General features: G+C 39.3%; 2 protein-coding genes across 4 annotated transcripts; one reads left to right on the top strand and one right to left on the bottom strand.

Annotated features, from left to right (window-relative positions):
- Window positions 1-1,588: 1,588 nt before the first annotated feature.
- cpne3 (copine III) lies at window positions 1,589-16,798 on the bottom strand. 3 transcript variants are annotated; one of them, XM_010906014.5, is made up of 16 exons: window positions 16,601-16,794; window positions 13,766-13,906; window positions 13,337-13,516; window positions 9,609-9,683; window positions 8,338-8,409; window positions 8,118-8,198; window positions 7,495-7,584; window positions 6,032-6,130; window positions 5,790-5,936; window positions 5,490-5,623; window positions 4,784-4,838; window positions 4,640-4,691; window positions 4,420-4,553; window positions 3,997-4,233; window positions 3,086-3,250; window positions 2,416-2,512 (listed from the first exon to the last, which is right to left on the bottom strand). In XM_010906014.5, exons 2-15 carry the CDS (start codon window positions 13,895-13,897, stop codon window positions 3,113-3,115), a joined length of 1,626 nt encoding a protein of 541 aa, XP_010904316.4. In that variant the 5' UTR covers window positions 13,898-13,906; window positions 16,601-16,794; the 3' UTR covers window positions 2,416-2,512; window positions 3,086-3,112. The 3 variants fall into 3 exon arrangements, with proteins under 3 accessions (XP_019897586.2, XP_010904315.2, XP_010904316.4); XM_020042027.3 differs by lacking the exon at window positions 3,086-3,250 and having other exon boundaries at window positions 1,589-2,512; window positions 16,689-16,798; XM_010906013.5 differs by lacking the exon at window positions 3,086-3,250 and having other exon boundaries at window positions 1,589-2,512; window positions 16,601-16,789.
- A 1,718-nt stretch (window positions 16,799-18,516) lies between these two features.
- On the top strand, window positions 18,517-27,407 carry rmdn1 (regulator of microtubule dynamics 1). The gene is made up of 10 exons (XM_010906015.5): window positions 18,517-18,705; window positions 22,439-22,544; window positions 22,642-22,729; window positions 24,575-24,734; window positions 25,508-25,597; window positions 25,677-25,732; window positions 25,997-26,084; window positions 26,303-26,333; window positions 26,446-26,579; window positions 26,693-27,407. The coding sequence occupies exons 1-10, from the start codon at window positions 18,565-18,567 to the stop codon at window positions 26,735-26,737; spliced, it is 939 nt and encodes a 312-aa protein (XP_010904317.1). The 5' UTR covers window positions 18,517-18,564; the 3' UTR covers window positions 26,738-27,407.
- Window positions 27,408-27,483: the final 76 nt, after the last annotated feature.

Raw genomic sequence — 27,483 nt, 5'->3', positions numbered from 1 at the left:
AGGAAGTGTCTGGGGAGAGGGAAGTCTGGGCATCCCTGCTTAGACTGCTGCCCCCGCGACCCGGCCCCGGATAAGCGGAAGATGATGACATGACATTCAATACTGAATGTATTTATATTATATAGATATTGTACAAAATATCATAAAAATATCCAAACAAACACTGGTAAACAAGCATGTTTACTTCTGATCTGACACAGCAACTGAAATCACACGGCAAAGCAGACATCAGACAACTGTAGTAATACTTATATTCAAAGACCCTGTTTATTACTGTTGTGCTCATAAGTTTGCATACCCTGGCAGAAATTGTAAAATGTTGGCATTGATTTTGAAAATATGACTGATCATGCAAAAAAAAAAGTATTTGAGGATAGTGATCATATGAAGCCATTTAATATCACATATTTGTTTGGCTTGTCTTTTTAAATCATAATTATAACAGAAATCACCCAAATGGCCCTGATCAAAAGTTTACATACCCTTGAATGTATGGCTTTGTTAGACACACAATGTGACACACATAGGTGAAAATGGCAATTAAAGGTGAATTTCCCACACCTGTGGCTTTTTAAATTGCAATTAGTGTCTGTGTATAAATAGTCAATGAGTTTGTTAGCTCCCACATGGATGCACAGATCCTGAGCCATAGGGAGCAGAAAAGAACTGTCAAAAGACCTGTGTAACAAGGCAATGGAACTTAAAGATAAAGATGGAATAGGACATAAAAATATATCCAAAGCCTTGCAAATGCCAGTCACTACTGTTCAATCACTTATTAAGAATTGGAAAATACAGGGATCTCTTGATACCAAACCAAGTTCAGGTAGACCAAGAAAGATTTCAGCCAAAACTGCCAGAAGAGTTGTTCGGGATACAAAGAAAAACTTGGTGTGGTTTTTCAAGGAGCACAATACGACGATACTTGAATAAAAATGAGCTGCATGGCCGAGTTGCCAGAAAGAAGCATTTACAATATGCCCGACAACACTTTGACACGCCTCACAGCTTCTGACACACTGTAATTTGGAGTGACAAGACCATAATAGAGCTTTATGGTCACAACCATAAACGCTATGGTTGGAAAGGGGTCAACAAGGCCTATAGTGAACAGAATACCATCCCCACTGTGAAGCGTGGTGGTGGCTCACTGATGTTTTGGGGGTGTGTGAGCTCTAAAAGCATGAGGAATCATGTGAAAATTGATGGCAAGATGAATGCAGCATATTATCAGAAAATATTGGCAGACAATTTGCATTCTTGTGCACGAAAGCGCATGGGACGCTCGTATTGTGCCATTCTGTTATGACCTACATTTGAATGTGAATCCCATAAGAAATAAAATACATTATGCCTGCTCACTCATGATTTCTTTACCAATGGTACATATATTACCAAACTTTTGAGCACAACTGTATGAATGACAAATTCATTAATCCAGGTGATGTTGAAATTCCAGTTTAAGGATGACACTTAAACAATTATTGGCGGGGAAAGAATAACACTCAAATTACCAATATTACATTTAAAACAAATACAAATAAAATGTAAACTCTAAGATATATCTGACAAATGAATACAGAAATGATTCATTTGTATTATCTTTACTTAGGCTTAATTGTTAAAGCAAGTCTACTAACTAGTAATTAAAGTGGCTCTGCATGCATAATTGGCACAAACAGAATATAAACAAAAATATTCTAGAGAGGTACGACTGATTCCATGTCAGTGTTAATTCATGAACCTTTTCTCACAAAACAATATCCAATGTGTTTATAATCTAAAATGACAGTTTAATAAAGGAAGAAATTTGGCCTAAATGGACTAAAATCCAAACATACAAACAAATGACTGTAGATATAAAGCTGTTCAGAGCTTGATAACTATGCAACTATACTGAACTTCATGCTTTGCAGGCACATTTGGCAAATATTAAAATGTTCCCTAATATGACATAAAAAAATATATAAATTGATAACAAAATATTTGACAAACCAATGATTATAATGAGAAAGTATAAAATGTCACCAACTTAAAAGCATTAGGCTACTTCATACAAACAAATTAATGGGTACTTGTACGATTGTGGACTTGCCCTAATGATCAGGTTGGTTCCCAATGGGTTGTTGGTTTTTGAACACATGCTGAGTTTTAACAAGGGCATTTCTCCTAGAAAAGACTGCCTCGCACAATTTAACTTGATGCATGCTAGTTAGTAATTACTAATGGCTAGATCTTTGTAAACTTGTAATGATCCCATTTACATGAATACAATAATAGACAGCAGAAAGCTAGAGTGGTGAGCCACTGAAACTAGTGTGCTGTGGGGACTGGGAGTTGTGTGGCTGATTCCTGCAGGGACGGGTGGGGATTAGGAAGAAGCTGCTGGAGTAGAGACAGGGGCTGGGAGAGTGGTGGAGTTAGGAGGACTCAGCTTGTTCATGTTGAAGTAGGTGACCACCTGGCCAGGGACTTCTGCCAACACAGACTGGGCCAGAGCCTCTTTAGGAGACTGGAGAAAAGAAGAGATGGGGAGAAAAGGGGGGATGGTGGAAAAATGTATAGTTCAATAATTAAGTAAAATGCAGTGGAATGAAAAGGGGGAGAAAATATGTGTCTAATTATGACAACTGATAATATAGGGCAGACATGGTGACTATGGGTAAAGGTATGGGCTCTAGACCAGGGGGATTCAAATCACAAACAGACCGCTCAGGTAAATACTTTATAATATTTATATCATTTTTATATTTTTTTCCCTAGGCTTACATGATCGTGGTGAACATCTTACTGGCAAATGGAGGTTTAGGGAAAGTAATTATACAAATTAGTTATTTATTCAAATATATAAATAAAAGAGTGATTCTCTAGACAAAGTGATGATTTACAAGTGTAATTACAAAGACTGCCACTGGGACTTGATTTCTATCACCATCAATGAAAATGGTACTGGGTGAGCCTGCTGAGCTAGCTGGCAGTTCTTACATGCGTACCACAGAATCATGCTCACAAACGGGCAGGGTCTGGGCGGATGCAGTCAGGCATTGGGGGAATAGCTCAGGTGTTTTGGGGGATGTATCCCTACGTTTCTACGAAGGGCAGAGGATGGGACTCAATGGGCTGAAGCTGACGGGGCTGAGGGCTGAAGCTGGGGGTCATGGGGAGGCTTCAGTTTCTGTATTGTGAAGTAGGACACCACTTGTCCAGGTAACTCTGCCAGTACACTTTGAGCAAGAGCTTCCCTGGGTGCCTGAAACAAGATGAAAAGGTAGAGTAACTGAGCTGGGTGGGAAGCACTAAGGGTTTGGGAAAGGGGCGGGCTGTCGTTTCAGTAACTGAATCCCTGATGGTTGGAAACGAAAATGCTCACAATAATTTCACGCCGTTAAACCTATGCTGACCAGCAGCCTCAGGGGAAGTTAGCAGTTGATCAATACACGGGAGACAGACCAGTGACTGTCAAGGGTCAATCCAGGGCTTGACTTGGGCCGAAATGGTACGGAATGGCGTTCCGGTACTTCTAATGTTAGGGAAAACAGTGTTCCAGTACCATTTTTAGGCAAGCCTTATTAACACTTACATTTTGACAAACTTAGTTTAATGTGCGAGTTGTCAGTTTCTGTATTATGTTTTTCATCCCAAGTCAAGCGCTGGGTCAATCTATATATCAACTCCAGAACTACAACAAACAAACAGCCATTAATAATGGATAGACATTCTGTTTCTGTTAATAACACCTCAAACACTCTATAAGACAATGGGTTCAATTCAATCAAACCTGAAGTGCAGACTTACATTTTTTTTTTATAAAAATGAATGCGTATCTACAACTACTATTATTGGCACAATATGAATACTATTAATAAAGAAAGCTGTAAATAATCCCATTTGAATGAATCCAAACCAATGTTGTGGTAACATGTTAACACTCATCCAAGCCATTCCAGAGAGCAAAGCAAAGCCGCCCAGGTTTAGGCAGCGTGACGATATACTCACATTCTGGAACTGTCTGAACGGGACAAACTGGACGATGTCCCGCACAGCTGTCTCTCCCGTTGGCGCCTTTAGACGCCCGTCATCACCGTCCAGAAACTCCATGGCAGAGAAGTCAGCTCCGCCCACACCGACAATGATGATGGACATCGGCAGACGGGAGGCGTTGACGATTGCGCTGCGTGTATCGTCCAGGTCTGTGATCACACCATCAGTTATGATCAGGAGGACAAAGTATTGCTGGGAGGAGGAAGGAAGAAGGGGGAGAAGATATTCATTTCAGATATCTAGCACGGTCAGTGCAAATATATTGTTGCTTTTTAACACATGAACATTCCTCTGCATTGAAAAGTTCCACTAAGAGGAAGTAATTTGGTTGTTTTGGTAAAAACAGGACAAGAGGAGCAGGGAGTGTGTCCTCCTTACAGAGGCAGTTTTCTGCTGGGTTGCCTGCAGGGCGAAGCGAGCCACGTGATTGATGATGGGGGAGAAGTTAGTGGGGCCATAGAGTTTCACCTGGGGAAGACACACTCTGTATGCCTCTACCACACCTTCAATACCTGGACACAAAGTGGATGATACATTTTAACTTGGGTCAAAAATATGGATTTTTCATCTATCTTAAACATTTTCCTATGAAACGTACCTGTGCAGAAGGGATTGGCCGGGTTAAAATTCAGAGGGAACTCATGCGAAACCTGTAAAACAGTAAATCAGAATAAACTTTCAAGAGATCATTTTAAATGTTATCAGGAGATTATTCTGCAATGTTCTCAAAATCTATATCTACCTGCCAGTTGGGAGGTATTTGAGCTCCAAAGCCAAAGGCTGGAAACATTTTGTCGCTGCCCAGAAGAGAAGAGTTAATCAAAACCTTTCATCTAAGCAAAATCCCAATGGACTCCATTCATCTAAGCATGTGCTTCTAAAAGACAACTGGTTGCACCACACAGGTCATTCAGGTGTGACATAGCAAAGGGGGTAAATACTTAAGCAATTATTTTCTGTTTTATAATTACAAGTAATTTAGAACAATTTGCATATTATATTTTTTGACTTTGACATAACAGACCTTTTTAGTAATGATCAGTGGCAAAAACAAATGAAATCCAATTTTGATGTTGAAACAGTAACATGTGGAAAAGTCTAAGTGGGGAGAATTATTTTGAGCGGCACTGTAAATCCATCCCCAAAGGCCAACAGCAAACATTATCATACGTGAACACATTCCTGATCTTTATCAAGATACCTTGTTTTCCACTAAAAAGACAATAATGCGTGTAACTACAGGATACTGAACTACTAAAACAGGGTCAATGGGAACACTAGTTGTTTTTCATGCAAATAATGATTACAAGCAAAGGCTTCCAATACAACTGATATGAAATTTATATAAACCTTGATATCAATATCAATTGTTGAAAACGTCAGTGCTAAATTAGCAAGGCTAAATGAATTAACACTTGGTTAAGGGTACAGCTCCGAGCTCTGCTTACCTGTCGTAGTCTTGGATCACCATGCCAACGGACCAGATGGCTGACAGGTATTCATTGACCCCCTGGGGACTGATGTAGTGGAGCGACTGAGGAGACTTGGGGTCACCGTTTGACCCTGTGAAGTCAATCCCCACCTACAAAGGAGATAGAGTAAAAATAATAGGTATTGCGTGATACATCAGTCAGCTTCATGTAAGCCTGACAAGCCATCATTGCTGGCAGACATAGGATCATAAAGACGACAAAACAGACCATGCAACGTACAATACAGACAAACCCCAGGCTACAGTAGATACTCACGGTGAAGTTAATCTGGCATCCGCCCATGATGTAGTCCAGGAAGGAATACTCCTTCACCACCTGACACAGCTTCACACTCACCACACCAGAGTTCTTATAACCCTTCTTCTTCTGTTTCTTCTTACTGTTGATACATTCAAATTCAGCCTGCGGTGGGACAGAGGGGTGAGGGTGAGACAGAAGGGTGACGAAGGTCACGCGGACGGACAGACAGGCACATACACCCGGAGCTTCCGTCTCACCGGCGAGGTTCGCGACGCCTCCTGTAGACGCGTCATGGTGGTTTCAAAGACTCCAATGAGGTCATGTGATCCGTCGTCGTCGTAGTCGTAGCACTCCACCTGGCGAGGAGGACCAGACAGTCAGCTACAATCAGTCCCAAATGTATCCCCTTATAGGTGTGTACATTAACTACCGGCTACGGCTACCGTTTCAAACCACAAACAAACAGAACTCGCATGATGTTCCGTGAGAATCAGAAGGTGAACGAGAAGATCATGCGATGGACAGCACTCAAACGTCTGTGTTAGATAAGGGTTAAATGAACTCAGCAATCTAAAGTCAGACCAAAGTAAACACACACTACGCTAACTAACATCACAGCAAAGCATGGGAGGATGCCATGGTGACAACAGGCTACATTGATGTCCACTATGTCCAACATGGATGCCTATGGAAGGACTGGATCTGAAGCTCTCAGTGCAGAGTGGATACAGCCTACTAGAGGGCGTTTACCAGTCTGGCGTGTCACCAATAGCTACTCACTGCACCACCCTTCACCCAGAGTTGGACACACACACATAAATACACACACCTGTGATGGTGACGCTGACAGACCTGGGTTTATGAAAGACTGGTTTTCTTTCAAATACTTTGTCTGTGCTTGATTTAGCTGATCTGCGACCATGACACCAATGGAAGGGTCCTTACAGTGCAGGCACAGGCAGGCTAAATCAAACCATTCAAATATCTGAAAGAAGAACCATCTGAACCCGTCTGAGTGGTAACTCACATGTCTTCAAATCTGGGTATCAGTTGTTCCTTATAAGATTGCTTTAGGGGTATTAACAGCTGAAATTCATCAATGTTCAACATCAATAAATGCTACATGTAGTTTTACAGACTATGTACTGTATGGCTATTAATAGAAGATTACCACATACACTGCAGTCCATACGTATTTAGACCGAGACATGAGTTGTGTCGTTTTGAGTCAGAATTTCGGAACAATGAAATAAAACAACAGCTTAGAGGTTAAATAATCTTAAACAGTCATATTTAGTACTTAGTTGCAATTTCTTAGCATTTGATGGCTGCCTGAATTCTGCAAACCACTATGAAGCCAGTTGACAAATACATTAGGTCCCCTTAAATGGGGGACTTTATACAAAACCTGCTATTATTTCTGAATGGTTCATCCGATACGGATGGAACTACCCTCATATTAAAGCAGACTGTCTGTATGTTAACGTCGTTGGCATTATTTCATTTTCAATTCAAAGAGCTAGAGTACAGAGCTAAAACAACAAAACATGTCACTGTCCAAATACTTATGGACTGCACTCTACAAAACAGTTGTAATGCAGTTATTTGTCGCATTCTGTTAAAAAACACAGAACATTTAAAAGGTTACAGTTGTTCTCTATGTTGTTGACGTGTGTATAAGTTAGAGCCGGTAAAGGCTGGTGGCTGGATGTCTACATACCTTTATAGGTTTGTCCATCTCTCCTCCACAAAGTGACTGCAGGGGGATTCGGAAAGGCTTCCATGTTGGGTTCAAGTTGTTCTTCACCACCTACAGTACGCAGGGGAAATGGGCACATAGTCACGCTCATCACCATTCCTTAGACTGCCAAGTCCAAGAGGCTACACAGAAACACACTCTGAATCACAACACAGCATAAGAGCAGACACACTCTAGTTTCATTCATTGCCATTATTCAAAACAAATGACAAATAATTAATGAAATTTTACAGAGCTTGATAAGTTTCTAGCCAGAAGGAGAGTGCCATGCAAATGTCATAAACCATATCAGTGAAACTATGCAACAGGATGCAATGAAGTCAATGGTTGTGAAACGCATACTGTTTTTTTAACCACTTCTACGAAGGCTGGTTTATACTAAACACATGCCTAGGGAGAATTAGACAATTCCAATTATCTACAGGCAATTGTAGACAATTGTATTACTTGACAATCTAATTATCTACAGACATTACAATAATTAACCTTAACATTCACAAAATGCTAAATAAGATAATAATGACAGTAATAGTTCAACCAAACTGGAGAGAAGTACAGTATGTACACTACACATTTTACTTTACCTCTGTTCTGTGGGCCAGCTGCCATCCAGTCTCTGTCTGCTTGTAGAATTCAAGGTAAGGATCCGACTTACCAAAGAAATCCTGGATATTAAGATCAATTAAAAAGAGAAACAGAAATTGACTGTTTACTGTTTACAAATTACACAAAAAGCAGCAAGTACCACTTCAAGACATTGTAAGATGATGGACAATGCTTGGCACACATTCTTAACATTTGTACCTTGTTGTCTAGTTTCCTGGCTTCAGCCTCAAAATTCACCACCCTGTTGTCTTTTATTTCTTCTGCACTTATCTAAAAAGAAAATGGTAACAAAGATTTGAAGAAAATGTGACAACAAATAACTGACAATAATGCTAAGAAAACAAGCTTATTAGTAGAGCTGGGACAAAAAGGATTTCTGTTGTCAACAATGGTTTGGTGTTTGAAGATTCAACAGTTTAAGAGCAAACCCAAATATTTCCCATTGTGGCCTCAAGTGCTTTATGAGTATTTTCAGAGTGTCAGCTGAAATCGTCCGGTTTCCTGTGACAGGCTGTGTCTTTAACCACTACGCCACTAAGCTATAGGTGTGCAGAGTGTTCTGCGTTGTTAAATAAATTAGGGTTGAGTTGATACACTACATTCAACTTGTTAAATTAGAAAGAGATTACTGTATGGCCCAACTAGTCTCTACTTACTCATTTGAATAGTCATACGAATTGAGCAATTGCTAGCGAGACTGAAGATGAACTTTACACTGCCAAAGCTATTTCATTTCATGTCACAACAATGTTTCATCCATTCGTAAATATCATTGATACAATAAATATCCATATAGGTGACGATAACTGACTTTTTCGTCTAGTGAAAAGACGAGAGAATCATGGAATCCCATCCTCTTTTACTGCGCAAGGGGTTGTGGTCTATATTACCCCAAAAAGCATGCAAGGATGCGTACTTTGAAAATCCACCAGAAATAGTCGTAATATTACTGTAAACAGTTTTATTTTAGGCTTACTATAATGTAGCTACAGAAGCTACCAGCAAAGTTTTTGTCTATCCTGAAACCATCCTAATGCATACTTTGTTCTGCCTGAGGCGAGGACAGAACAGTGGTTGCCCACATGGCAGTCCGCGTCTCTAACCACTACACTATTTAACAATGGGTAGTCAGTCAGTCAGTAAGAGACATTAGCGCTTCTTGGCCGGCTCTGCTAACGCGGGCCAGCAAAAAATTTACTATACTAAGCTAAACACAAGCAGCCCACTCCAAACCAGTATGGACACATCAGAATTTGAACGGCGTTTCTACCTAAGATGTCCCTTTCAAGTTTTAGGCAAACCTGGCAAGATTAAGGCAAACACGGATGCATCATCAAAAGACAGGTCACACCTAGTCTTCTCATTTAAGTGTGTTTTGGTGTAGCTGTTACATTTGGGTTCAGCAGTTGACTAGGTGACGAATAATATGTTAAGTTACACCGAATAGCAAAGAAAGCAGGGACACTCACTGTAATGGTCCCTTTTCCTGCAGGCTTGTTGTTCTTCAACACCAGTGGTCTTGTATGCTTTCTACTAGACACCACCTAGAAAAGAAGAGCAACACTTCCATTGTAAATGGACACTGAGGAAAAAAACATTGATGACATGAGACAAAGTCCATGCAGAACATAAATGACACCTTTGGTGTCACGTTACAATATGCACACCTATTGTATATCTGCATACGGGTTGTGTGTGCTGTGCAGAATGTTAACTCGACATGAGTGTGACTGTAACCTGGTCTCCATCCAACTGATTCACAACTTGACTGTTGGACACAGGAAAGGTTGGCACAATCATGTGCCTGTAAAGTAACAACTGACTCATTGAATGAGAAATGGTGGTGAAACCCATGTATGCAGAAATACTTATAACCGACATCATTTTAAAGAAAACAGATGATAGGTGGTGGCTCTCCCAGTAAGACTTGTGTGGAATCTGAGCATTAACAATTAAAATGTGAATGTTCGTTTTATTGGAATTGAATGTGCCTAGATAATGAGAACAACAGAAACCTCTCTTTAGTTTATCTCTCTGTAGGTTGCACTCAGATAACCACAGGAATGTTTACATTGGCATTTGGCATGGGGGTTACGGTCTTGAAAACCTGATCTTTGCTAGGTAGACACACCCTTCAATGTATATATGTATATATATCAGCTTGTAACCAACATTACAGTGAGAAGAGATTGAGGTTGTGTTAGGAAGACCAGGTCCGTAACCTCATTAACAAGACTATCCAATGCTACAATAAATAATTACTCTCTCCCTTGACAACCGGGTATTATTATTGCAAACACTATACAAAACGAAAGAATAGAGTTTGTTAGTAACAGATGTAAAAAGTTAATTTCGACAAACTTAAGACGGTGGCGAAAAAACTTGATACTCTTCCAACAGATATATTTTTCTGGTGAAACGATCAATGTATGGTAGAATCCACAACTAAACAAACAAAAAAAACACAACATTGATGTTTTTGACTGCATGATTGGAGAGACTTGACTCCAGACGGGTCAGGCACATCAGATATTGTAATCAAAGGAGAGAATATGTAATTACACAAATACAGGTCTCTAAAAAAAATTCTGCGCTGTACAAGCTAGTTGGTCCTGCATGTGGTTCTCTGCTATGTCAGCTGTTTGGGAAATCTCTGTTTGTGGCATGTGGATGTTTATATTATATATATATATTTTTTTCTTTTTCTTTTACTATATTACCTTATATATTTCAATTATGAAAAAGAAAATCTGAGTTAGCACTGCTAGCATAATATCCTGCTGCTACAACAGTACTGAAGCCTTATATGGCCATCACTAAGTACTGACAGCTTTTTTCTTTCCCCCATTACAAGGTTTGTGCCCCAAACCCTTCTGTTCCTCACTCAAAACCTTCCTTTATGACTTTTTGCAATGGTCTCTTAATTCCTTCTGGTGCTGTATATGTAAACTTGTGAAGAAAAAGCTTCACAGAGTAGGGAAGGGGATTTGTTGAATGCTCCATTAGCATAGGAGTGTTCAATTAAGTGGCATGTCAAGAATCGTCAACAAATACAAACTGTACCTGTTTCACCCTCCCTTGGCATAACCACCTGCAAACTGACTGGACCAGCTTTGTGGAAAACATTTAAGGTGGAGTTTGTGTGTTTCTTCTCCTAAGAATTCTGTCATGTCTGTACCTCAGTTTCATTCACTTCAATTAGAAAATTGAAACATCAACTTCCAACCCTGTTTTATCATTCTTGCAGAGGGCATCTGGTTTTTGTCAAATACTTTTCGGCTTCATTTTCTTTAATCCCTGACAATGACAAACATCCCCATAACATGAAGCTGCTACCACCGGGCTTCCCTGTAAGGATGGTAAAGATTATTTGCAGTCTCATGTGCACAGTTTTGTTTGCGTCAAACATAACATATTGCATTTAGGATAAAAATATATATTTTAGTCGCCAGACCACAAAACATTTTGCCAAATAGCTACTGAATCGCCTGACAATTTTCTGGCATACTTCAAATGGGCTTCAAGCAAGTCTTTATTGAGCGGTGGCTACCTTTTTGCCACCATACCATTCCAGACAGATTTACAGTTGTGCTCATAATTTTGCATACCCTGGCAGAAATTGTGAAATTTTGGTATTGATTTTGTAAATATGACTGATCATGCAAAACAACCAGAATTTTATTTAAGGATGTTTGGCCTTGTTACAGACGCACAAGGTGACACACTTATGTGAATTTCCCACACTTATGGTATTTTAAATTGCAATTAGTGTCTGTGTATAAATAGTCAATGAGTTTGTTAGCGCTCTCGTGGATGAACTGAGCAGGCTAGATACTGAGCCATGGTGAACAGAAAAGAACTGTCAAAAGACCTGTGTAACAAGTTAATGCATCTTTATAAAGATGGAAAAGAATAAAGATATCCAAAGCCTTGCAAATGCCAGTCAGCACTGTTCAATCACTTATTAAGAAGTGGAAAATTTGGGGTCTCTTGATACCAAGCCAAGGTCAAGCCAAAAAAGATTTTCCTGTGCATGAAAGCACATGGGACGCTCTTATTGTGCCATTCTGTTATGACCTACATTTGAATGTGAATCCCATAAGAAATAAAATACATATAATTCCTGCTCACTTACGATTTCTTTACAAATGGTAGATATATTACCAATTCTCCAAGGATAGGCAAATTATGACAAATTCATTAATCCAGCAATTGCTCAATTCTTATGATTATTCCTAGGAAGTTAATAGACACTACTAAGCCTATTACTGGCTAATAAGATGTTAAAACGTCCAGTGGCAAAAGCCATACAATTCATAGACACTATGGTGGAGGTAAACTTAATAAGAAAAGTTTGCAACGGAGTCTAGCGACTGCTGAAACGTGTAATGCCGTGGCGTAGTGGTTAAAGACAGTTCCTCTCAAGTTCTAATCTATTGAGAGCAATTACATTTATTATTCATGGTAGATTCCACGATTCTCTCATCTTATCACTTGATGAAAAGGTTAATTATCGTCGCCTTTATTGATAGTTACTGTATAAATGTTATTCACAAATGAAAGAAAAAAGTATTTTGTTTTGCCATGAAATGAAATTGATTTTGCAGACTCAATTTGTATTACTATTCCAGTAAGTTAGTAGATACCGGTAAAGCTTATTACTGGTTAATACGCTGTTCAAACGGCCAATGGCAAACGCAACACATAGTAAGAAACATTAGTCAGTTTAACTGTATCAATGTCATTCACAAATGGCCAATTAACTGTTACAACGGCCAGGGGCAAAAGAGGATTTTTTCAGGATAGACAAGAAGCTATCCTGACAACTGGCAAATGTACGGCACTGTGGTGTAGTGGTTAACGACACAGCCTTTCACGTGGGCGATCCAAGTTCGAATTTCGAGAGAGCAACTCTTTCTATTGTGGGCCAGCTGAACTAGGCTTGCTTGGTTTCTTGTTTCTTTTGCATTGTGTGTTAAACATGTAAGTTATCCAGCAGGTCGGGTAGTGCACTATGCTGCCAGACTATAGTGGTCCAAATATAAAACCATCATCAGGCAACTCAATGTTCATTATGCCCATTTCAATTGCATGTAATATGTTGCCAGTTGGATGGAAACTAAAATAATTAGACACTGACATGTTGCACCAAGAGTGACTTCACTGTCTATCAAAAGGTGAGCAGGGGAAACCTTACCTGGCCCAAGGTACACTCCAGCTGCCCAAGGAAATCATCATCGTTTAGGTCAACAGTTTTATTGTCAATGTCGTAAATTCCAAACTTCAGCTTTTGCACTATTTCAAAGTAGTAATCGACGATGAACTTTTTGGCAAACTTTGGAGCAAGGCAATTCTGTACTTTCTCTGTTCGGCCCACCTAAAAACACAAATATTTTGACCTGTCAGTAATCAATTGTGATTCTCACACAATCATAAAACAAAACAACATCAGATTAACTGGTCCTTCATTTAAAATTTTTCATGGAAATTGTGATACAAAATACAGATTATTCAAACTACTCAATTACACATGATGGCTTTAAGGAGAAATGCTTTCTTAAGCCAAGTTGGGTGAACTTTTTACAATGTCACAGTGTTTACAGATGAACAAAAATCAGTGACTGACCTCATACCACTGTGAACCAGAAGTGTTCATGAGAAGGACACACAGAGGGTCAGACTTTGAGCCGATATCCTTGTCCAAAAGATTTTCACAGGACACGGTCAGTTCCACCTTTGTCACACACTGAGTTGCCATTGCACCCGCCTGTAAAACGCGTCAGACACAGACACTTAGGTTTTGCCGGACCGTGTAAGCGGAGCTGGCTAAGAAGACCTAGGACCCTTGTTAAATAGCCTAGTGGTTAGAGAAGCAGACTTATGAACTATAGGTCTCGAGTTCGTAGCTACTCTGAGGCAAAGCCAAATACGCATTGTCAATTATTCCGTATTGATGACAACTTTGCTGACTGAAACTGTATACGCAACTGTTTCTGGCATGGAATAGTTTATCTTCAGTCTCGCTAGCAATTGCTCAAATCTTCTAATTATTCCTAGGACGTAAGAATATACTAATAAGCCTATTACTGGCTAATACGCTGTTAAAACGGCCAATGGCAAAAGCAATACAGTTCATATACGCTATTTGTGGTGGAGGTAAACTTAATAAGAAACATTAATCAGTTTAAGACAATCCTCAATGGAGTCTGGCGACTGTTGAAACCAAGCGTGCCGCACAAGCCCTGAAAAGTGAAGCCAAAACGTCTCGATCGCCCCCTGGTGAGTGGTCCCAGTATTGGTCATAAACCCCGCCCTCCCCATGTTATTCAATGGGACGCGAGACCAACTAAACAATTAAATTACCCTTCAAATATATTTTTTACGAAGCTGGTTTCTGTCATTTACTGTAGTTTGTATCACGCTAATGTAAATTCAAGAGTTTGTTTTTAAAATAAGTTGGTTTTTAGTTAGTTATTTAATGCTCTAAAAACGGTGGTGTGACGTCGTGATTCACAGCTGTGATTGACACTGAAGGAGCCACTGAAGCGCGATCAGGCTTTCGGAGGACTGAGGAGATTGGAGCTTTACATTTAATCTCAAAATTTCTATAATTGATATAATTTCACACGGACATAATGGGTTGTTCTGCAGTACATTGTGCTAACCGATCTGGCATTTCCAATCGATCTTTGAATTTTTTTCGGTAAGTTAAATTTATAAGCTATTTAATTAGTAAATAAATGTAATGGGCTAGCTAACGTTAGCTAAAAGACAACAAGCCTCGTTAATAGCCATGTTAATAGCTAGCAGGTGATCGTTAGCTAGAAGTTACCAATTATTTTTGTATTAGGCCTATTCTAAATTAAGGTTAAACATGATGTAAGTTAGGCTATAACATATAGTCTAGGTTTAACAAGCAAAGGTTGTAGTGTACTTTTTACGATTGATTACGGTATGCGCATTCTGCGAGGGAGAGTGAGGGCGGGGCACAGGGGTGGGGCTGTTGATTTCGCGGCTTTACGGCTTTACTTCCTGCTCGCTACTGCGCATAACTACTGTGCAGAACTGGTCCCAAGATCGCTATCTGCGCAGACGCAAGTCCAAGATGTCAGCGCCGTATCGGGACACTGGCAGCTTCAGTTTTCACCAATGGAAAAGAGCAAAAGGGCGTCGTCCATTTTTTTTTTACAGTCTATGGTTGAAACGTGTAATGCCGTGGCATAGTGGTTCAAGACCGTGCATTGTCTCAAGTTCGAAACTCTCGACAGCAATGACATTTATTATTTCTGGTGGATTCCACGATTCTCTCGTCTTTTCACTTGATGAAAAAGTTACTTATTGTCGCCTTTATTGATATTTATTGTATACATTTCATTCACGAATGAAAGAAAAAAGTATGTTGTTTTGCCACAAAAGAGAAAAAAAAGTTATTATGCCATGAAATGAAATTGCTGTGGCGGACTCTAGCAATTGCTCAATTCTTATGACTATTCCAGTAAATTAGTAGATACCGGTAAAGCTTATTACTGGCTAATATACTGTTAAAACGGCCAGTGGCAAATGGCATACATAGCCGCTATTTGTGGTGGAGGTAAACTTAGTAAGAAACCTTAGTCAGTTTAACTATATCAATATCATTCACGAATAGCCAATTAACTATTAAAACGGCCAGTGACAAAATGGTTAGGGTTAGTCTATACTGACAACCGACAATAGCACAGGTCCGTGGTGTAGTGTTTAACGACAAAGCCTTTCAAGTGGGCGACTTGGGTTCGAATCTCGTGATGACATTTCCTATTGCGAGCCGGCTGAACTAGGCTTTCCTGGTTTCTTGTTCCTCTCTAACGTGGCATGCTTAATGCATCTTCATCTGTGCACATTGTTCGGAGAATAAATGCATATAAATTCGACCAATGAAAACCCAACGTGTCACGAAAACAAAATATGACTCTCAATTCAGTAAAGTCAAGGGTCATTCAATGAAGACCAATCGTTGCAAATCACAACACCAAACCATTTTGCTGTTGGGTAGCTACACCCATAAAACACGCTTTCTAGCACAGTCACAGTTGCTTGCTAGGTACTAAATTATAAATGTTTGGAAATTAAAAATATTTCACCTAAAATCTAGAGAGTAAGGTGATATTTAAGAAAAAGCTGTAAACACTGTCATTTTAGGCAGTTAACTAGAATAAGCATCTCAACTGGTGATTACATCGTTTCCATTAAACAAAATGATCAATACTATACTATGCATATGTAATCCACCACATAGTACTGTAATAGAAGTGATAGACGGTGTATCGATCTATTAGGGCCCTGATTTTACATGTGAAAACTATTTAATGCTAGCTAGTTAGCCAGGTATCTGGCTACTACTGTTGCTAACTTTCCAGTCCTACTAGGCTAGAAACATCTGCATTGGAAAGTACTGTGAAGAGCCTAGCTACACAATACTTACCTAAATAATATACCTTCCCAATACAGTGGTCACAATACAATAAAATAGCACGCCCTGAATCACTCTCAATTGGAATTATTCTCGGTACCTTTCGAATTAATTGTTCCGCGACTGTTCACCGCAGTGGCAAATGGACCTTCCGCCCAAAAGCAAAATGTTTAGTTAACAGCGTCCAGAGACTTGCGCAGTGTCGACTACCCAGAAAAAAATATTTCGAACCAGAAAGAGAAATAACGCTCCTGTACTGGGAGGGACTACCAGGGTCTGCCGTACTGTCTATTCATTTATGCAAAATAAACTTTTAATTGGGACAGTGTTCGTCAAACCGATTTACTATTGGACAAATACATGTAGGTAATCCATATAATTGGTCCCTTTAAATTTCGTTCTATTTAATTACTGACATGTTTGAAGTGTTTGTTGTTTCTAGTCGACAATAAACAGTCCGTAAAACTGGGTTATAGTTGGTTATAGTTCATCCACATAAATCCTTTATAACGTTTAAATGTTCAGGTTACAAATGACAGATGATCAATTTTCCGATTTGCAACCTGATTTTAAGTTCAGGATTTTCGGAATGTGTTTATAACGAACTTTTATAACGATTTATTTAAATTTCATTAGCGTCTTGTGAGCAACAGTAACGTAATACTTCTGGGTCACGAAAATTAGGAATCTTTCAAAATAAGAGACCAACGTATTACTTCAAAACTGAGAAAAATGTAGTTTGTTAATTGTTTAAGAAAATGTACTTCACAACAACTCAAATATGATCATATTTAAGAGTCATGTCGATAAAAAGTGTGTATTAAAACACGTTCCAGGGGCAAAATTCAGACAATACCAATGACTGAATATGGAATACATATTGCCTCATAGCTCATAAACTATTGAATATTCCACAGAGAAAGCAATGTAGGACATGTTCAGGAGAATGTTAAGAGTAAGACAATCCTGTCTAATCATGGGGAATGGTGTGCTACATCTAGCAACACTATTTCCACACCCTGTTTTTCCACAATGTAACTCAATGGATATGAAATACATATTGACTCATACAGAAAAAACTATTCTATACACCGCAGTGAATGTATTGTAGGAAATGTTCAGAAGAGTGGATAACGTAATTATATGCAAAAAAATACAAGGGGCATTGTGTATTTGCAATTGTTGTAAATCGGCTACTCCCAGCCAGAATGGGGCCACCCAAGAATGTTCCATAGGTTCCCGATTGCGTGGCAACCAATCGGGAACCTATGGAATAGATTTATTAGGGGAGATGCAGCTGTGCTGGCATGGGCCCTGGAAATGGAAAAAGTTTGCGGACCAATGTAGAATTAAAATGTTTCGCAGCCCTTAAATGTCAGTCCATGACATACCACAGTAACTGGCAGCAACTATATGTAGCCCATAGAAATCAGAATAAAAGGTTTCTGGCGTAGTATGGTGATGTCGGGCCCGGGTGCAAGATGCTTAAACCCCTCCGACCTGTTGTTTACACCTCTTTTTTGGGGGCCTAGGCAGAGGCCTCGGTAGGATCACAATACATTCTGGGCTTAACCTACCCCCCGCCCTCCCGGGAAAGAAAGTACAGTGATTTGAATGTACACACGAAAAATGTCGATGCACATGATAGGAGCCTACACGTCTACATTGTCATAATCCGCGATCGGAATTATAGATGAATAGATCCGGGGAATTTTTAAAATTATTATTCTTTTTGTTCCATTTGCGATCCAGGGCTATAGCTCCGGACGCCCAGGGCAAACGACGCCTCTGGGCCCAGGGCTTAATTAGGGAGTCATATTTTCTTAAAAATTCAATTTGTCAGATGTCAACTAATACATTGACCTCCTTTATTTTGAAATGTTGCATATTTTAGTGACCCGGAAGTGTATTTTTATTTGTGTATATATATATATATATGTGTGCTCACAAGACGCTTATCAATCACTGAGTTCAGTATGAAAATGACGTTAGGAGCACATTTTCTGAGATGTTCTGCCCGGAATGTGTTGTCGGTGCCAGGTTGTAAAACTGTGAATATCCGAGGACATCGTCGACAGCACTGGACTACTTTTAGGAACATCACCTCAACTACTACCGTAAATTCAATATATTTTACTTTGGTTTTGAAGCTGTCAACGGTAACGATTAAGGTTAATATATACCAGCTATTACACACTAGCCTGGTCTGAATGGATGTGGTTTAAAGGTCATTGATCGCCCGTAATGCAGATAAAGGCAGACTCCAGAAATGTCTTTAACAGGTTCAGATTATATATTTAATAATTTCCAAATTCTGATTGTGTCACAATTTTTAGACCGATGTAGATGATTAAAGGATACATTGTGATCAGAGCTTTTAAAGCTGCACAAGGTATGATTTTTTCATTAAAAAAAACGTAAGTTGTGTCCCCTATAAACATGTTGTATAAGCTAATGAGGCCCTGTAAGAGTTGCTAAGCCACACAGACAGTTCAGTGCCAGTGTAATGTCAATTTAAAGTGTTTGGAGCGTGCTGCTACTTTCCAGACAATTCTGTTCCAGCACTCCCGTTCCAGCCAATCGCCTTCTGCGAGGCAGGCATTCCTCCCTGGCTTATTTTGAGAATGCGCATTTTACCTGGAAGAGGTATTGTGTATATATAGCATAAGTATGCCATAGGGAGCGAAGTGCGCTTAATGAAGGAAACTATAATGCCAGCTAGAGACCAGGACGACAAATTGCCAATTCCTCTCTTGTATACTACAGCATACACTACAAAAAATGCAAAGAAGCAAAAGAAGATTTTGACTAGTTCTCTATAGCTATCAACCAGGAATCCTAAGCTAATTAGATTAGATTCAGCTTTGTCATTGAACAGTACAGTACAATGAAATGCAATTAGCTTCTTACCAGAAGTGCAAATAGAAGGCAAATAATTTACAAGTCAATGTATATTACAAGTGTAATGTGCAGATGTGCAATGAAGGGCAAATGCAGTAAAATTGGCAATACTAAATGTGCAATTAAGGCATGTAGTAGAGGTCAGAAAGTTTAAAAGTTTTAGGTATAGTGAATGTTACAAGTAGGATAATAGTTGTTCGGGTACAAATGGCAATTTCTAAATGGCATTCTAGATGTGAACAAACGAGGCATATAAAGGAGGAATGTAGTAGCTTGAGCAACCGGGATGCAGAGATAGCAGTACTAAGGTCTCCGAGGTGTGTGTAACAAATGTAATAAAAATGCAGGCACAATGGCAATTCTAAATGTGGAAAGAGGCTAATTGAATGTACAAGGTGCATGTGCCACTGAAATGCAGGGATAACAGTGGTGAGGTTCCTGAGTTAGACATGTACCTGCAACAACTGAAAAACCTCCATTATCAGGCTTTGCAAGGCAGGGTTAGTAAGGGTAAGAATAATCTCGAACTCTGATGCTTCATTTCCACTGGTGCTTTACAGATTCTGTGGACATTTAAATAAGGTGTGGGCTGATTAACCAAGTTTCATCATCTTTTCAATTGGCATCTAAAGATGAGGAGTCCATTCAGCGTGTCATCCAGAGGATATTGTTGATTGCATTTCTACCTGTGCTAGAAGTGTATACATTCTGAATAAAAAATTAAAGGAATCAACCTGTTTTCCATAGAACAGAACTGCATTTGTTTTTTTCAGGGTACTTTCAGTCAGAGGGACCTGAGCCAAATTGTGTAGGTCGATGACAAATAGTCTTTGGACTATGAGCAAATTAACTGATACATAAATTAAAAAAACAGGACCTGTAAACTTTGCACTAAGACCTATGTTAAAAACATGCATATACTAGAAAACCACCTGAAATCTGCTGCTTCTATACAGGTGCTGGTCATAAAATTTGAATATCATCAAAAAGTTGATTTATTTCAGTAATTCCATTCAAAAAGTGAAACTTCCACACAGACTGATATATTTCAAGTGTTCATTTCTTTTAATTTTGATGATTATAACTGACAACTAATGAAAACCCCAAATTCAGTATCTGGAGAGGATTGTGAAACAAAACCCATTCAAAAATGTGGGGGAGATTCACAAAGAGTGGACTGCAGCTGGAGTCAGTGCTTCAAGAACCACCACGCACAGAAGTATGCAAGACATGGGTTTCAGCTGTCGCATTCCTTGTGTCAAGCCACTCTTGAACAAGACACAGCATCAGAAGCGTCTCGCCTGGGCTAAAGACAAAAAGGAATGGACTGCTGCTGAGTTATGTTCTCTGATGAAAGTACATTTTGCATTTCTTTTGGAAATCAAGGTCCCAGAGTCTGGAGGAAAAGAGGAGAGGCACAGAATCCATGTTGCTTGAAGTCCAGTGTAAAGTTTCCACAGTCAGTGATGGTTCGGGGTGCCCTGTCATCTGCTGGTGTTGGTCCACTGTGTTTTCTGAGGTCCAAGGTCAACGCAGCCGTCTACCAGGAAGTTTTAGAGCACTTCATGCTTCCTGCTGCTGACCAACTTTATGGAGATGCAGATTTCATTTTCCAACAGGACTTGACACCTGCACAGAGTGCCAAAGCTACCAGTACCTGGTTCAAGGACCATGGTATCCCTGTTCTTAATTGGCCAGCAAACTCGCCTGACCTTAACCCTATAGAAAATCTAAGGGGTATCGTGAAGAGGAAGATGCGATACGCCAGACCCAACAATGCAGAAGAGCTGAAGGCCACTATCAGAGCAACCTGGGCTCTCATAACACCTGAGCAGTGCCACAGACTGATCGACTCCATGCTATGCCGCATTGCTGCAGAAATTCAGGCAAAAGGAATCCCAACTAAGTATTGAATGCTTTTCATGTTCATACTTTTCAGTTGGCCAACATTTCTTAAAATCCTTTTTTTGTATTGGTCTTAAGTAATATTCAAATTTTCTGAGTTACTGAATTTGGGATTTTCATTAGTTGTCAGTTATAATCATCACAATTAAAAGAAATAAACATTTGAAATATATCAGTCTGTGTGTAATGAATGAATATAATATACAAATTTCACTTTTTGAATGGAATTACTGAAATAAATCAACTTTCTGATGATATTCAAATTTTATGACCAACACCTGTAACTTTGTTCAATTCACAAGAGAGTTTCCATACACAAATATAAGAAAATGTGGATACGTTTGTTAAATGGCATACATTATTATGAAATGTTATGCTATTAAGTTTGACTTTCCTGATTTCCTAGTCTGCTGCTAAGTTGATGAGTACTAAATTGGAATTGAGCATGCTGTGTATGATGAAAATATGGAAGTAATGGGGAAATTCACTCTTCCACAGTTTTAGAAAGGTAATTTTCTTGGTCTAACAGAAGATGCATTTACAAAAACAAACATCTTCTGCACTAATAAGTCACCAATATAATTTGCGATATTGTGACATAACTGCAATAAAAGATGCTCTAAAGAAAAAGTAGGTTACATTTTAAATGAATGAGTACAAAAGTCTTAAATAGGTTAAAGGATGTAAACTTTCTTGGTCTAACAGAGAAGACATTTACAAAAACAAAACATCTTCTGCACCAATAAGTCACCTTTCACTAACTGGTCACCAATATAATTTGCAATATTGTGACATAACTGCAATAAAAGATGCTCTAAAGAAAGAAAGTAGGTTACATTTTAAATGAATGAGTACAAAAGTCTTAAATAGGTTAAAGGGTGTAAACTAGCCTTGATTCACCAGCCACTCAAAATGTTTAGTTTCTGGGTACTTTTGGTCAGTGACAAATCTTCTCAGGCACACAATGCAGTTTCATCAGTTTGTGACTGACATTGACAAATGTTTAATGACTTCAACTCAAAAACAATGTCCCTTTCTCTGCAGGGTGGAAAAACTGCATTCCTGCTCACCTTACCAACACTATCTTACCTTAGCCTGGAAGCATACAAGAAAGTGCAGAGTGACGCTGTGGTCCACGCTCTGGAAAAAGGTGACCGGCACCTGAATAGGACTTATTCAGAAGAATTTGTTAGTCATTTCTGTAATGGTGTTGCACAGCATCCAATGCCAACTGTATTGTGTTTTAGCTGAAGAGGTTGTTGAGCAAGCAGACTACCTGTACAGCTGTGGGGAGACAGAAAAACTCTACCAGCTTCTGCTACAGTATAAAGACAGGTATGTCGACTGTATGTTGTTTACATCTCAAGTCATATGTTGCCCACAGCAGAGACAGAGGGATTGTATTCTTTGGGTTTGTGCGGGTTCTAGAGTGATGGCATCAGGCCCGTTGCTTCACAGTTTCGTGCATCGGTATCGGGGTCTTTTGGATTAAAAGGTAAAAGAAGAGCGAGGACAGTTCAGGGACCTGGCATCAAGATCAGGGATATAAGCTTCTAGGCAACATACCCCCCAAATACTCAAAAAAATAAAAATGAAGCAAATGCAGTGGGGCAAAAAAGTATTTAGTCAGCCTCCAATTGTGCAAGTTCTCCCACATAAAAATATGAGAGGCCTGTAATTTTCATCATAGGTACACTTCAGCTATGAGAGACAAAATGAGAAAAAAAAATAATCACATTGTAGGATTTTTTATGATTTTATTGGTAAATTATGGTGGAAAATAAGTATTTGGTCAATAACAAAAGTTCATCTCAATACTTTGTTATATACCCTTTGTTGGCAATGACAGAGGTCAAACGTTTTCTGTAAGTCTTCACAAGATTTTCACATACTGTTGCTGGTATTTTGGCCCATTCCTCCATGCAGATCTCCTCTAGAGCTGTGAGGTTTTGGGGCTGTCGCTGGGCAACACAGACTTTCAACTCCCTCCAAAGATTTTCTATGGGGTTGAGATCTGGTGACTGGCTAGGCCACTCCAGGACCTTGAAATGCTTCTTACGAAGCCACTCCTTCGTTGCCCGGGCGGTGTGTTTGGGATCATTGTCATGCTGAAAGACCAAACCACGTTTCATCTTCAATGCCCTTGCTGATGGAAGGAGGTTTTCACTCAAAATCTCACGATACATGGCCCCATTCATTCTTTCCTTTACACGGATCAGTCGTCCTGGTCCCTTTGCAGAAAAACAGCCCCAAAGCATGATGTTTCCACCCCCATGCTTCACAATAGGTATGGTGTCCTTTGAAAGCAACTCAGCATTCTTTCTCCTCCAAACACGACGAGTTGAGTTTTTACCAAAGTTCTATTTTGGTTTCATCTGACTATATGACATTCTCCCAATCCTCTTCTGGACCATCCAAATGCTCTCTAGCAAGCCTCAGACGGGCCTGGACATGTACTGGCTTAAGCAGGGGGACACGTCTGGCACTGCAGGATTTGAGACTGATGGTAGCCTTTGTTACTTTGGTCCCAGCTCTATGCAGGTCATTCACTAGGTCCCCCCGTGTGGTTCTGGGATTTTTGTGATCATTTTGATTCTTGTGATCATTTTGACCCCACGGGGTGAGATCTTGCTTGGAGCCCCGGATTGAGGGAGATTATCAGTGGTCTTCCATTTTCTTATAATTGCTCCCACAGTTGATTTCTTCACACCAAGCTGCTTACCTATTACAGATTCAGTCTTCCCAGCCTGGTGCAGGTCTAGAATTCTGTTTCTGGTGTCCTTTGACAGCTCTTTGGTCTTGGCCATAGTGGAGTTTGGAGTGTGACTGTTTGAGGTTGTGTCTTTTATACTGATAACAAGTTCAAACAGGTGCCATTAATAAAGGTAACAAGTGGAGGACAGAGGAGCCTCTTAAAGAAGAAGTTACAGGTCTGTGAGAGCCAGAAATCTTGCTTGTTTGTAGGTGACCAAATACTTATTTTACCGAGGAATTTACCAATAAATTCATAAAAAATCCTACAATATGATTTTCTGGATTATTTTTTCTCTCATTTTGTCTCTCATAGTTGAAGTGTCTCATCTTTTTAAGTGGGAGAACTTGCACAATTGGTAGCTGACTAAATACTTTTTTGCCCCACTGTACATTGTTCAAGTATAAAATGTTTGTGTGAGCATCTAGTGATGATGCAGAGTTCCTGTGGAGGCTGGCGCGGGCGTCTCGGGATGTTTCCCTCCTCGCTCACATTGCTGCTAACGAGAAGAAGAGGCTGACCTACGAGGCCTTTGAATACACCAAGAAGGCCCTAGAGAAGAACGACGCCTGCTTTGCAGCACACAAAGTAATAAAGCGTGTGGATTCTTCTTAAACTGCTACACAGAAGTTATTTGCACTACAGATCCTACTATACTAAACTGACATTATTACAGCTCTAAAATTAAACTATAGTTTGGACCAGTCTCATTTCCTTCTTCATTTTGCATCTAGGGTAACAAGATCTATTTGCACATTCGTTTCTATTGATCATATTCACAAGTTGTTCCATTATCATTATATTGCCGTTTTTATAGAAAATCCTTAATTGCTACATTTAATTAGACTCTAAATTAATGATATTACTATTGATTATTGAAGAGAATAACTTTACAGAAGCATCATAAGCTTAGTTTAACTGTCAAGCCCCATTAGAACCCCAAATATACAATGTTTTACAAAGCCTTACTGTTACAATGTAAATTTTAAAGACACTGTATAGCTTCAAAACATGGTCAAAACAACAGTGGCCTTTCAGTTCCCATTGTTGTGATACAGACCTATTTGATTCCATTTCTTTTTGCCATCAATCCAAACAACATTTAATGTCAAGGTGAAATTGTTTTAGAATTTTGTGCCAATTTATAAAAAGATTTGATGAGATACTTGCATTTTGGCAAGTTGGCACAAATAAAATAAGTGTTATCACGTTCTGGGGTAATGTAAGGTGATAGCAATACAAATGTATATCATAAAATATGAATAGTCTGTAACCCAACAAAATAGAGAAAGGGGTCTGAATACTTTCCAGAGGCACTGTACATACAAATGATGCTATGCTATCCCCTCTCTCTTTGTTAGTGGTTTGCAGTGTGCCTTAGTGACATAGGCGATTACGAGGGGGTCAAAGTAAAAATCGGAAATTCTTACATCATTAAAAAACATTTAGAGGTAAGTGCTTTTTTGTTTATTCTTTGTCGTATAATGTAAATAGCAGCAGCATTCGGGAAATAAAATGTTTGTTCCCTAGAGGGCCATTGAACTTAATCCAAAAGATGCCACATCCATCCATATCTTGGGTTATTGGTGAGTGGAATTATTTTAATACTTTATATATAAAAGCATATTCCTTAAGTACGTTTTTGGTCCGTATCTAAACATACCCATGTATTGTGAATATTTGGGGTTGTGGTCTAAACTCCTAACCCCACACCACACATGCCACCTGGGCAACATGTTCAAGGCCCAACTCTGAAGATTTCTGTAACCCTTTTCCACCTCCCAGTCTGTATTTTCAACTGTCCTTTCCATTTACCATATCAGTGGTTGTTATGTGCTACTTTGTTTCAGGTGTTTTGCCTTTGCGGAGTTGGCCTGGTATCAACGCAAAGTGGCTGCCATGATCTTTGCCTCCCCTCCCACTGCAACATACGAAGAAGTGGGTTACATCCCAAATGGCCAACTATCCCCTTCATAGTATACAACCTGAACCTAGATTGTAGTGGTCAGCTTGATGTGAAACAACACCATTTACTATTGGTTCTGGTCAAAGTACCATTTATGAGAAATCCATCAATGAAGTAATGCATTTCTTTTACCAACAGTTCTTTAAAAATGAAAAGTACAATGTTAATGTCTAACCTTAATTATCTTCAGGCTTTGGCATTCTTCCTGAAAGCTGAAGAAGGTACAGTACATTGTCAATGCAAAATCCTACAATTTAATGCAAGATTCTGAAAACCAAATTTGATACAACAAAGCTCAATGTTTTTGTCATGATAGTTTCAATCTTTCCTCAGTGGACCCCAACTTCTACAGTATGAATCTTCTGATGCTGGGGAAGACCTATTTAGCAATGAAGGACACAGAGAAAGCTGTTCATTGGCTGAGTAAGGCAAAGGAATACCCCCCCCACACAGAGGAAGACAAGCAGGTATAACCAATTTACAGTACCAGGGGTGAATTCACTGTTGCCTTTTCTGTCTGACATATGCTTGTGAAGGGCACTTTGTACTAATCCTAATTTGTTCGATTGTTATGACACAGGTCCATAAAGAGGCCCTTGACCTTTTGAGGAAGATTGGTGCATAAGAAGTCCTAGTGACATGAAGATTAGAGGGCTTGGATGTGTGTAATAGTGTAATTATCCAGAATTTCTGTTAACTTTCAATCCAGGAAGTACTGCACATAACATATGGCCTTAACAGGAAATGAATGCCTTTCTATATGAGCATGTGTGTTTAGTGATTTGCATACAGATTCTGTGAAACAAATGCAATTTTAATTTAATGTGTTTTAAAGCATGGGTTCAAATCAGGCCTACAGCTCTTTAAGACCAACCTTTTTTTCCTCTTTCACCATATACATATATATTAAGCATAAAATGCCTGAGAATATAAAATACCTTTAATGTAATGTTTCCGGAATGCTAAAAGCCTTGGAGCAACCTTTGCTTAGGATTGCTCAGCCCATATAAAAAAATATACAGTAAGAAATTTGTAATGGACTAGATTTATTTTAGACTGTAGAGTTGCCCTCTGGAAGGGTGGGACAGCCAGAAGACCAGAGTATCATCTGCATAGAAATGAATAGAACATGAGAATAAGGTAAAGTCAAATTAATTGCGGTGTAGAAACAAGGTCAAAGTCTAGAATCTGCTTCCTGTGGGACACCAGAAATGAGACTGTGGAGCATACAAAGACTATCCATGAACAGGTTTTTTTTTTTTTTGTTTAAATAAAATGCCTACAGTTTGAACAAAGCATTGTCTTATACATATGTAAATAGACATATTTAGTCCTTATCAAGGCCTTAGTGAAGTTTCAGACAGTCACAAT

Source organism: Esox lucius, chromosome 21 (assembly GCF_011004845.1).
Source record: "Esox lucius isolate fEsoLuc1 chromosome 21, fEsoLuc1.pri, whole genome shotgun sequence".
NCBI lineage: Eukaryota > Metazoa > Chordata > Actinopteri > Esociformes > Esocidae > Esox > Esox lucius.
The sequence above is the reverse complement of the archived record's forward strand: the minus strand, read 5'-3'. Positions and strand labels throughout refer to the sequence as shown.